The 13,300-nt window shown below is 36.5% G+C and overlaps 1 protein-coding gene across 1 annotated transcript; it reads left to right on the top strand.

The window, feature by feature from the left end:
• The first annotated feature begins 2,405 nt into the window (after positions 1-2,405).
• LOC120776977 (pupal cuticle protein G1A-like) lies at positions 2,406-12,699 on the top strand. The gene is made up of 2 exons (XM_040108074.1): positions 2,406-3,015; positions 12,173-12,699. The coding sequence occupies exons 1-2, from the start codon at positions 2,406-2,408 to the stop codon at positions 12,697-12,699; spliced, it is 1,137 nt and encodes a 378-aa protein (XP_039964008.1).
• The last annotated feature ends 601 nt before the right edge of the window (positions 12,700-13,300 follow it).

The following is a 13,300-nucleotide window of genomic DNA, read 5'->3' as shown; positions in this document are numbered from 1 at the left end:
CTATTACATAAAAAAGCTACTCTCCCTTAGTCGATGCACCTTTCGGATACTGGATATCGACCTCATATAATGAATCATTGTTTTTGTTGTTGTAACGGTTACCTAATCCCCGTTAGGATGATAAGAATTAAATAAATAGTCATCGATAGCAACCAACGGTAGGCCAGGAAATGTGCTGTCCATAGGAAGAGGGGTGTCAGATGTGTAGGGTTCTCAAAGAGATTAGTGTCATGTGGGGACTCATTGCATGCTAAACTTATATTTGATATGTCAGGGTTGATTATGGATATGTAGGAGTTTAACCTTCCATAGTATTCAGAACGAAGCTGCGCAGGGATCACTTTCGATTATTGCGGCAACTCGAACTCATCGTCTGCAGTGGGTGGTGGATTGACTTCAAGTACGCCATTCACACATGAGATTAGCCACTCACTGAGAGGGAGTATGTGAAGGTATTAATGGCTCCACTGTGAATGGCGGTCAGTATATGTCTGAAGTTAGTTGCGTCCGAAGACTGTTCGTCGCTACAAGCAGGTGACTGCAGGAATGATTTCTGCGAAAGTGCAAACAGAGATTGCTTGGAGAGGCGCTCATTATACTCCTTAACTGGGAGTATACGAGCCTAACTGTGCAGGTGTTCGATAGGAGACAACAAGAGGAATCCTATTGTAGCCCGGAGTGCAGTGTGCCTTGTATGTTGCTAATAACGTTTCTTTGTCTTTTCCCCATGTGTTGCCGGCTAGCGACGTGAGTATTTTGTTGCGGCTCTGCACTTTGGCAATAATCGCGCTCGTATGAGGATTGAAGGAGCTCAGCATTAAGGTCAATAAGAAGGTCTCCTTCGTCCAGTTAGTGAATATGGTCGCTGTGGATTTAGTGGGGAAGGAACTTTAAAACAATTTTTGTATTGATCCAAAGTGATCGAATTTCAGAGAGCATTCGCTTGATGAAAAAAAATCTGGTTGAGTATACTATGGGAAATGCGCTGGATGCAAAATTATTTTATGAAAAAATAATGCTTAATCAATTTATAAAATTTTTTAAAAATATTTAACTTTTCGTCACTCAAAGTACAATATCTCTCAGATCATAGACAAGACATATGAACTTGATTCTTATTTTGACAATATAGACACCCTCCCTGGTAGTTATATAGGGAATCGCATCCAATTTAAAGCAGCCGATGATTCTTGACAGGTTCCACTTCTTAATGATAAGATTCAAGGTAATAAAGTTCAAATGAATGTATATAACTTAATTGTGTGGATAATGTTCTGATTTGTAGGGAGACTGCGGACAGATTCTGAAAGTTCCCTTAGTTTATTTCTCCTGATGACTATGAAAGTTCAAACTCTGACCAAATAAGATTCAGAGCCGATTATAACTCGTATAACTCCATATAAGCATAAGCATTTCTAAGATAAATCCAATTTACTCAGCGTAAGAATTTTTTTATCGGGCTTAGAGATTAGCCGGTAATATCTATTAAATATATGTGAGCTAAGGTATCTGAACCAACGAAATCATTTTGTATTTCAGTCATTTTAGTCTAGGTAATGTTTGACTTCAATTTTTAACTAAAAAAATCACTTTATATGTCTTTATATTAAGAAACACTTAACCAGGCTTCTTAAAATCTAAGCTTGAGGTCCTTCTAAAAAATAATATATAATAATGGACTAGGAACATCAAGGGATTAAGTATTGTATTTCTTGTACAATACCTAAATGATAGATTAAAAAAATATTTTGAAAAATATAATAACTTTTCAGACTGATGGATCAGGTGTTAAAGGCTCTATAACATGAGGTAAGTGAGGATATAGTCCGTGAAGTATTTCAGGTTTGAGAAATTTTAAACTCTTTTGACTTCTTTCCGATATCATAAATCCTTGAAACTGTAGCGGCGTAAACTCCAAGTGTTTGTTTTTGCGAGGAATACATATCTGTATGTCATCCAATATTCAAACTTACAACAAAAAATAAATGTATTTAACATTAAAAACTATTTAACACTTTGCTCATTCCATAAATAACAATTCATGATATTATATAATAGTCCATTAGTGTAAAGAGTAAAAAAGACAAGGTCATATCAATTAGATTATAGGCCTGCGCGTACTGATTTTCGAAAACGCGATAAAAAAGAAAACAAACTCAAAGCGAAATGCGTGTCACTCCAAGTCGAAGTAAACGGAAGAGATTAAATTTGCAATGATTTGTGTTTAATGCTGCAAACCTTTCAACCTAAACCGCGCTCTCGCTAATCGCGACACAGCGATCATATAAAAGCAACACATTTCGACGAAATCAGCATCAGTCTACAAACGATCAAACCATTGCAAACATAACAGCAAACACTTCAATATTTTACTTCGTTTAATTCGCTACAAATAAATAACAGAAATGGCTTTCAAATTCGTCGTACTCTCCGCACTTTTGGCCGTCGCCAGCGCTGGTGTCCTGCAACCGGTGACCTACGCTCATGTCGCCAATCCCGCTGTGGATGCCGTTGCCTCCAGCCACCAAAATGTCGTACGCACCTTCGATGGCACCGTCTCGCAGTACTCGAAGACCATCCAGACTCCCTACTCCAGCGTGCACAAATCCGACACACGCGTCAGCAACAATGTCTACCAACCCGCTGTGGCCAAGACTGTTTACGCCGCTCCAGCTCCAGCTGCTGTCTACACTCATGCCGCTCCTGTTGCTAAGACCGTGACTTATGCTGCTCCAGCACCCGCTGCCGCTTTGTACACACACGCCACACCTGTTGTTGCCAAATCTGTCTATGCTCCCGCTCAACCCCATGCTCTGGTTGCTGCTCCAGCTGTCGCCAAGACCGTCACTTATGCCGCACCAGCTCCAGTATACCATCATGAAGTGCCTGTCGCTAAGGCTGTGAGTTATGCTGCTCCAGCTCCCGTTTACCACCAAGCCGCTCCTGTAGCCATACACTACTCTCCAGCTGAGACTGCTTCACACATGAGCTTCGATGGTTTCGGTACCCACTGGGGTTGGTAAATAATTTCCAAACATCATTCTTGGGTGTTCGAAAAGTGTTATCATTTTATTAATATTATTGTTTTTGTTGTTAAATAATTTTTCGAATAAAATACATTGTTATGCAAATTAAATTTTTCAAGTGCATTTAAATATTTCCGGAGTTGTTGTGCTAGAGATGAAGTGATCGTTTTCGTTTGATTTATGAGAATTGCAGGAATAACCACAATGGTGTTTGAAACATTACAGCGGAATTGTGACTGAATTTCTGCGAAAGAAGACTAAGCCTCTAGGTTAGAAAAGTAATTAATAATAATTTACAGGCGAGGAACTTCTCTTTCAGTAAGTTGGACATATTTAAAGTAGAAGATTTTGTAATCTGCAGTTGTTAAGGGCTATTTAGTTGAGAAAAGGGATCTCTCCTTTCTTCACTTTTTAGATATTCGTTCAATAACATTTAGCTATAGGAGCCTTGATAGATAATGAAAACTGATTAAATTTTAAGTACGATCTATTAAACTGCTTGTTAGGTCCATTAAAAGACCATTTTGCTGAGGAGCCGCACATCCATCGAAACACTTCTGGCTATCAACTTGGCCTATGGTTAGTTTTCGATCTCCTAGAATCTAAGAGTATTGTTTTCTGAGACTTCTCTTCAAAATATAGCTTACTAGTTTAAAAAAGTTCAGATTTCCAAAATTGAGTTATCTTAATCGGCTGAAAAGAAATTCAATTCCATTTTCTGGAAGTGTAACCTCGTTGAAATTTTTCGTTACTTGGACAATCCATTTGGATCCTAAGAAGCCTAGGGAACTCTTTGCTCCCTGTAAGGTCCACCTTCTAATGGTTTAATGGAGCTCTAACTGGACACTGTCCGATCGGGATTCATGCAGTAAGATTGAATATCTCACCAGATGTCAGCTGCATGCGCTATGTGGAAGAAGGTGAGATAGAATCATCTTAACACTGCTTCCTCGATTGTTCCGCTTTTGCCAGATGAAGGCAAAAACACCTCGGATCTAATATTTTTAGACATTTAGGTGAAATGGCGGAAATGAAAATAAAACACCTAGGCAGATTTGTGATCGGTCACGGGCGTTTCTGCCGATAGCTGAAATCCAACTACAAGAGTTTTATTCATTTGGCTTAACAAAGGACAGTACATGACTTAACCTAACCTAAGCTAGACATTCCATTAGAAGACATTAATGATAATGTTTAATATGGAAAGTGAAATTAGTTTTTGTGAGTACCCTGCCTTCCTATATTCCTTCGAATTTAAGAATATGTGGCTTGGATCAATAAGAAACAAGTTTAGGGAATCTGATATCTAGAAAGGCGGGACTATGAAGTGTAAATTAGTATAACCTTGAAATTATGCTGTGGAAGTGTACTCTTCTTGATATCATCCTTATAGAAATACAGCTAATAATTTTATCTTTTCAAAAGTGAGATCAGGAAGTTTACTACACTCGTCGAATCTTCCATGCCTTAGCTAGGTCGTAGCATAAAAATATTATTTCCCTAATTTGAATGCAGTCTCAGTGAATTTTAAAACCCTCCGCGCTTCGATAATTCATGCAAACAATTTCCTGGTGGGTCACTATCACACCGGTATCATTTGGCAAAAAAAAGTATTAATAAATAAAACTATGCTATTAAATAATGACAACAATGGCGACCACAAATTGAAATAAGATATATTAATGCAAAATGAATTATTTGCACCACAAACAATTGGGGCTTAACGGTTTTTCACATTTATATTTTTTTTTGAATTTTTTGCGTTAATAATACAAATAACATTAGCCACGCCACTCCATTATAATTGAGCATAAGTCAAGTACGTCACGATAAACACCAAAGTACAACGCAAAAAAATTACGTACATAAAACAACAACAACAGCATGCTGCAAAAAGGTTTTTTCACTGCAGAGAAAAAGGTGGACAGCGGCAAAAAAGTGGAGTGAAAGAAACACTCAATGAATGTGGAGCAAATGCGCGTCAAAGCGAATTAAAAACTACGAATCATATCAAATGGCATTTTAAGTACACGCTTATCAAGTGGTAGTGCGGCGCATGCGTAGAACCGGCTGTTGGACAGGTGAACAAAACAAAAAAACTGCGCCGTCATGCGTGGATTTGCCGCTGGAAAGGTTAAGGTAGTCGGTGTGATGGAGGTGGAGGGCAAAGTTGGTATGGTAAGGTTGATCATGCCTCTAGAGGTAATATGTGCCTATTCATGCCTGTATGATATGAATGTGTGTGCGCTGACAGTGACAGTGGTGACCTCCATAAATGGTGGGTGTTTTGATTAGCCTTTTTATGTATGGTTGTCATATGCGCGCGCCACTAAAAATGCTTTGCAGATTTGTATCTTATAGGAAATTGTTGCAAAATAAACATTTGTAAGGTATTAGAAGAAATCTTAGAGAGAGGTTAAGGTACGGAGGTGATACGGAGATTTAGAATATTACCACGTTAAAACCGAGTACCTATACCGGCGTACCTTGAATGAGAGAAAATAACAACAGCGATTATTTCCCTCTCCAGCTCTGTCTGTCATTCTTTTTTGCTTTTTGGCTGATTTCAATATGAGTCTGACATCTGTAATCCAGCAAAAAATAGCATATAATCCATATTTTTATATTCTGGAAACATGTTGTTACCGAGTTAATAGTTTGAAACCTAACGGTAGAATGTTTCGCCTAAAACTAATCGAGATAGATATAGGGTTATGCATATAAATGATCAAGATGACGTGAAGAGTTGAAATCCGATTGACTGTCTGTTTGGGAAAAACTTTTGAAAAAGTGGCCGTGGCCCCTCCCTTTAATAAGTTTAATGTTGGATATATACAAAACTATTAATCTCGAGAACCGCCCAACCAATTTCAACTAAAATAAGGGATACAAGTTTACATGAATAATGTTTTTAGAGTATGCCCCCTTGTGATCAAAAATTGGTCAAATCTAACAAAATCTGTTCAAGGCCCGAGGTAAAGAATATGTGGACCCAAGTATATATAGTTGACTTTTTACAGAAAATATCAGTCAACGTGTGAGATATATAATTGAAATTCAGAGAGAATCATTTCCTGAAGGTAGAATGTCGGGGTGTTAAAAATGTGCTGACTGGGGTCAATACTTCCCTTATCTCCTATACCATATATTAAAATTTTCGAACTTCCGGATGACTTTGTATTGCATATGTCGTCCATATATCAGTTTTCTTAATGAAAAAGAGAGAGCGTGTATTCTTATAACGGTGCGCACTTGTACTTAGAATGAAAAAAATTGCGTGAAAGCTCGCTCTAGACCCCATATAATTAGCAAGCTTTATGTACCTGAAGGTACTTCCTTGGCTGAAATCCTTGCAAGATGCAAGAGTATGAAATGTTTGGTTATACTCGGACTCAGCACTTTCCTACTTATTCATACAGATTTTACATCCTAAGCCGGGTGAACTTTAGGGCTTATAAGTTTAACACAATGGGGACTCCACAAACAAGTCTTAGAATAATGAGATTAGAGTGACTTCTATCTCCCTCATCGTAGTACTATTGCGGGAGAACAAATGCTCTGTAAGATGTTATGACATATTGTAAGACTTAGCAATTTTATTGCATTCGCCGATGAGGAATGTCTTCTTGAGTTCTTTGAAAGCTAGAGTAAGAGATTTACATGATCTTATATCTCAGTTTCTTCTAAACTATTGTATGAATTAGCGGCTCGATTTCGCAATGGCCCCTAACGTATTTGTGAATCTACTTTATATTTAGATTATTCAGCAGAGACCTCTGCGAGAATTTTTATGAACTGGCGATGGTGTTTTCGTAGACTTAGCATATTGTTTAAAATTTTACAGATCCGCTCGAAGTGTGAAGAACGACAACAGTGAATGCTGCTCGTGGTAATACTCAGAAGATTAAAATAGTATGAGCTTACCACATGTTTGAAAATATAAAACAAAAAAAATTAGACAAAAAAAATTGTCAGGCGAAGGTATGCTAACAATTTTATTTCAAAATTAGAAAATTATAAGGTTGCCACCCGTTTGAAAAATTGTTGAAAAATTTGTTTATTTTAAAAATACTTGAAATAAAAGATGTTTCAATAAATTTGCTTCAAGAAATATTTTTGGAGCAGAGTTGCCACTTGTTCAAAATTTTTATTCAACAAAATTTTTTACAAAACGAAATATTTATATAATAATATACCTAAGTATTAAATAATTGAAGAATTTTATAATTTTTGAAAATGGTTGCCAATTTTTGAAAATATAAATCAATAATTTAGTATTGGTACCAAAAGGCAAGTATTTAGGATCTCACTATCCAGTTATACCAAATAGTCAATTGATTTCTAAAAAAATTTAATTGCAATACAGCACGATTTCCTACAGGGTGTTTTCAAGCGTATCAAAATATTTATCGAAACATTGCTTGTAGCACATAAACTTGCTAGTCCAGCAATTGCACTAAATTTGTGTGTCAGCTAATCGGTTTGGCAAATTGTGCGTTAAGTGTTGCCGCCCATTTCAATCATTCAGGGAATCGGTTAATTTTTTTTCAACAATTTTTATTCCACTTGAAGTAATTCGTTCGACAGCGGAGCTTTGAAATTTTGATTTTGCTTTCATTTGATTATACAATTGATAACTTCATTTTGGCGCGTTGTTGTTGCCATAAATTTGAAGTAACACATTTTTTTCATAATACATATGTATATATAGTACATGTACATATGTATATTGAAGCTAGAAATAGGTAGGTATTGGATAGGTGTGTGTTTATTTGTAAAAGCTTGAAGTTGATATATGTTAGTATGTGTGTGTGTATGTGTTGTATTTTATTTGATTGAATGTTTGTGATATATCTATAAACGCACATTCGCTTGTAAATTGTGTGGGTGTTGAGCTTTGCTCATTTGATTGCGATTTCGCACTTGCCTGAGGTCAGGTAAGGGAAAAATGTTAACCGGTTCTCTTTCATTGCAGTGTTTCATGCGAGCAATGCCATTTGGTCCATTGCTGTGATAATTAAAGTGATCTAATTATATCTCAAATGGATTGTTGCTAAGTACAAGTGGAAATGATAATGAGGTACATTTGCAAAATTACGGTTAACTTGTATATTTGTATGTATAAATGAGCATTAGTAACCTATGTATGTACTCTAACCACCTTCGATTCGTTTCTCTGTTAAATTTTTTTTTTTAACTTTGCTCTCTTTTCGAAATATTTGTGGTAGCACAGTTATTGATTCGATTTCGAAAAAAAGGTAGAATATGTATGCAAGCATTATATGTGCACGGTTTTATTTTTGAAATTCGAGACTGGTTTCCGAAATTTAGGGGGAGGTATGCCGAGTTCAAGAGGCGATCACCTGACGAAACTCAAATATGACTGTAGTAAAAAATTGTATTATTAGGATGTTGGACTCATAGTCCTCAATCCAAAGAGAGTATAAAAAAGTCGACTTCGTATCAGCCGTCTTAGTTTCTTCGTTATCGAAGTTCCGGGAATACTCAGAAGTTATTATTTTTATCAAATATATTAAATGTTTTTTCAGATTTTGAATTTTTGCCTGTCCCAGCTTTTCACTTTTAATCGAAAACTCCATACAACAAAAATAAAAAAAAGTGTAGTCTACATTTCAGAGCCAATATAAAAATCAGAGGCCCATAAAATATGCGACTGAAGTACAGAGGGAGCTATGCGGCAAACTGTTTTTTAAAAAGTTAATAAAGAACACAAGACCTCACTCAACAAGTTTAATAGTTTTAAGAATTTTTTAGCAAGCTGACTGAAATCCGCCGAAAACTTAGAAAAAATGGATTGCTTCTGATTTAACCAAAAAAAGTCAGATGTCATGACAGTAAAAATAGTTTTGGAAGCAGAAAAGACTGGGATAGTTTGATAATGCTACTGAGATGACAGTTCTTGACCGAATATAAGCTTAGATCGGACTATATTGGAAGTGTACCTCTGTATTTCTGAACTTCTTTGCGGAAGTCGATATTAATACAATAAGAAGCGCAATAAAATGCTTCGAACGATAATATTTATTCCGATTATTATTTCGTTTAGATTCTCAGTCTTTTGCATACTTTTTCGTTCGCCTAACTCACTAAATTGCAACAAAAGCTCGCGTGGCAAAACAAAAAAAAAAAAATATGAAAACACTCCATATTTCACCGCAACCATTCAAGTGTCAACTCTGTTTTTGTTTTCACCTAAATAACGAGCAATGCAAAAATATAATAATAAACGTGAAAACTTTCCCTTCCATCACAAATTTCTATCAGCATATTTCTGCCAAACTTTTCGAACTTGCACCCTCCAACAACTACATTTCTACTTTTTCCATCACTTTATTTATGCATCTTCCATTTACTTACTTGTATTCCTTCGATACACGTTTGCTTCATACTCGACAACTGCTCGTAAGCGATGATGAATATTTATGAGTATTGAAAAACTTTGCCGTTACGTTCCACTGTCACGAACTGTCGTGGTGTGGGCAGCGCGCCCGAAAATATGCTTACAAATTGAATTGAGTTGTTATCTGACTGAATGAGTATCTGTCCGGCATTTAATTTCTATTATTCCCATTTTTTTATCCTCTCCATTTCACTTGGAATATTTTAACTTGTTTTTTTTTCCAGACTACGAAGCTTACACATACAACAAATCTATTTGTTTTCTTGTTGAAAGTTTCTTTGGGTGCATATTTTTTGCCAAATTGTTATTAATTTCACTCGCGTGGTTTGACTTTGAAATCTTCGTTTATGAGGCGCTGTTGTTGGCAAGAGAAGCTGAGTGTCGGTATGTGAGTGTTGTAACTGTTAATGGATTTGAAAATATTTTTGCACTTGAAGATACTTTAATTCTGAAAGATGTGAAGTGAGGGACAAATTGGAAAGATTAATATTCTCAAGGGGTTTGTAGAAGCAAGAGAATACTATTGTGCGTTTTCCCAAAACATACATATATACTACATATATATATATAGACATATTTGTTTGTTAAAACAATTGTTCTAAAATTACAAACTCGCTTCTTCAAACTGATTTGGTCTCAATTATTAGCTTGAGGACTTTACCTTGACTTTGTGATTTTAATAATCTCACGAAGTGCTTTCTTGAATTTCACAGAGCACTCGTTGGAAATTTCTATCGCTTGATACAGTTGATGGCTTTATTAAGTTGTTTCTGAGAATATCTTCAGCAAAATTATTCGTCTAAGCAATGTAATTAATTAAGAAGAGGAAACAACTGATTTCAAGGTCATTTCTAAAGTTATCGAAAGTGACATTATCTTTCGAAAAACATTATAAATAGTTGAAAGATCTTGGCTAAAGACAGAGCAGTGTTCGAAATAAGTCATGAATGAATAATGAACAGAAATTTGTGTTTAGAAAAAAGAAAGAAAGAATATGAAAAATTTTTACCGATTTTCGCCAATAGATGATTAGAATAATCTCGCTTGCTAATGTAAAAGCTGGAGGCCTATAATAATATATCGATAACACCAGAATGATCTAAGTCTTGGACTCTAACTCCTCGAATAAGTATACGCTGGAGGAAAATCTATATATTTTCTAAAAAAGATAAGTCAATAAAGGGTTTAAGGCTAAGGAAACCAAAATCTTGTAGTTGATGCATTGAAATGAGTAGGTTGACGTAATAGCTGATCAGATTTTTAGCCGACAGGTTATACTGTTTTCGGAAAATTCTAAACCGACATCTGTACTAAAGAGTTTGACTGCTGAGTTACTGAATACTTTGTACTTGCGCTATCCAAGTATGTCAGATGAGATTAGAGCAACAGAAATTCGGTGATAGTCCCTCTCTGAACTTTATGCACTGAGTTTGAAAGTACTTTCTACGAGAGGTTTTTGTTATTCGATTTGGTAGAATAGAAATTCTCTCTTAAATTGTTCCAAGTTTCAAGAAAGTTCCTTAAAAAAGTTTCATCATTTACACTATAAAATATCAGTTTCAATTATGCCTAAGAACTCTTCTCTATTTTCGAAATGAAAAATAGTTTAGTTCCTATTTTATCGGACAGCACTGCATGAATTGACTTTGCATAAAATAAGTCGGAGTGACGAGATCACTTCACCCAAATGCTTTCAGGTTGAACATTTTGATATCTAGTGGGCAGCACTGTAAAAATGAATGACTAGGTAAATAGCATGAAAGACTCTACCTCCCTTGGAGACAGTGTAATAATTTGCCACATTATTGGTTATTATATTTTGCAGGGCGATAGTAACCTTACTTTTTATACCCTGAATTTTGTATATTGAAGTTTTTAACACTACGAAAGAAGTGTCGAATATGTTAGAGTGAGAAGCTTAGTTAATTTAGCCATGTCCGTCTGCGAAATATTCTTGAAGTTCTCGAGATAGAGATTTGAATTTTGCAAAGTTTGTTTCCTCTCAAGGAAGCTATTCATTGGATTGAGTCGCCGATAATGGACCTCTACAGCATATAGCTGCCATTACAACTGTAACGAAAAGTTCTTTTTGAAAAGATATATTTCCGAAGTTGCGCACGAATTATCGCCCAAAGCAACGGTACAAACCCCAAAGAAATTATTTAGACCGGCCCACCATAGTCCATAGCTGCCATACAAACTGCACTATCAAGATCAAGTTCTTGTATGGAATTTGTATTTGTGAAGGGTATTATAGCTTCGGTGCAAACGAAGTTAATAATACAATTTTCAATGTCTCAGCATGAGCCGCTCAATCATTGGAAATTTTCGAACTGTTTTTGTGACTTCCCGCTGAATGAAATAAAACTGGTAGCGCCCTGCCGAAATTCGCTAAATCATGATCCATATTATTTGCATTATTTTATTTCGCTTTTTTCACTAACAAATCTTATTAAAAACCAGTTGACAAATTTTGACAAGCGAATTCGTCGCAGCTCTATCAATTCATTTATTAACCAGCTTTTCTAATATTTTGCAAACGCACGGTCAATGTTAAGCAAAATGTAAAAAAAAAAAATTATGAAATCCAATTGCAACTAATTAACTATTGGCAGCGTCTAAATATGTCACGTTCGTATAAAAACGCCTACAGAGCCGAGAAACAGCATCAGTTGACACTTGCAGTTTTAGCGCATCACAAACAGTCGCCCTTAAATCAAACTAAACTCCGAAATGGCTTTCAAATTTGCACTCACCTTCGCCGCCTTCCTCGCCGTTGCCAACGCCGGCGCCATACTCTCCCACGTAGCGGTCGCACCCGTTGCCGTAGCCAAGATTGCCAATCCCTCCGTGGACGCGGTGGCTACGACCCATCAAAATGTCGTGCGCTCCTTCGCCGGCACCGGTTCCCATCACTCCAAGGCTGTGGATACGCCCTACTCCAGCGTACGCCAATCGGATACTCGTATCAACAACAAAGTGTACGCACCAGCTATCGCCAAGACCGTGACCACTTATGCTGCTCCTGCTGTGACTCCCGTCGTTTCTGCTTACACCGCAGCCGCCGCTGCTCCGTTGGTCAGCAAAACCATTCTGTCGCCCGTCGCTAAGGTCGCTCCAGTTGTGTACTCTCATGCTGCTCCAGTCGCCACTTACGGACATGTTGCTGCTGCTCCAGCTATTGCTTACTCGCCAGCTGCTGCTGTCGCTCATGTTGCCTTCGATGGTTTCGGCACACACTGGGGTTATTAATCAGTTGTTATTACATGTGATTTGTTTAATGTGTTAACTGTTCATTTGTTATTGTTAATAAAACGAATAGCTATGTTATAATATATAATGCGGACTTTATAAAACCAAGTTGTTTCTTAAACAGCTCAGAGACTGTGTTTGGAAATTCGAAATCGTATATCGTCTCGAAGTACGAAGTAATATGTTGTTTCAAGAAGTTTCTACATAAATAAGAACTCTGTCATCCTATCCAGATACTTGTCGAAATATTTTACCTTCCCCTACTTATGTATTACATAAAATGGATTTAGCGAATAATACCGCTTCCTGAGGGTTCGTACTGAAAATCTAGTCGGTTCAGAGAAAACAACTTTCGGTTGATGTTAGCTTGAGCTCGAAATTTATACAGCTACGTAATGAACTTCAAAAACATGAAATTTTCACATATATAGAATACCAGTTCTAAACTCTCATACGACTTTCAGGTTAGTTGTGAAAATATTGATCACGCTTTTAATCCATAGAAGCTATTCTTAATTATTCAATTCCCTCTTTTTAAGGGGTAAAACTATTACACTCTCGAGTTCTGTCATATATCTGGAAACTATTGTTGATAAGCAAC

The sequence above is a fragment of the Bactrocera tryoni genome, chromosome 5, assembly GCF_016617805.1.
Source record: "Bactrocera tryoni isolate S06 chromosome 5, CSIRO_BtryS06_freeze2, whole genome shotgun sequence".
In the NCBI taxonomy this organism is placed as follows: Eukaryota; Metazoa; Arthropoda; class Insecta; order Diptera; family Tephritidae; genus Bactrocera; species Bactrocera tryoni.
The sequence above is the reverse complement of the archived record's forward strand: the minus strand, read 5'-3'. Positions and strand labels throughout refer to the sequence as shown.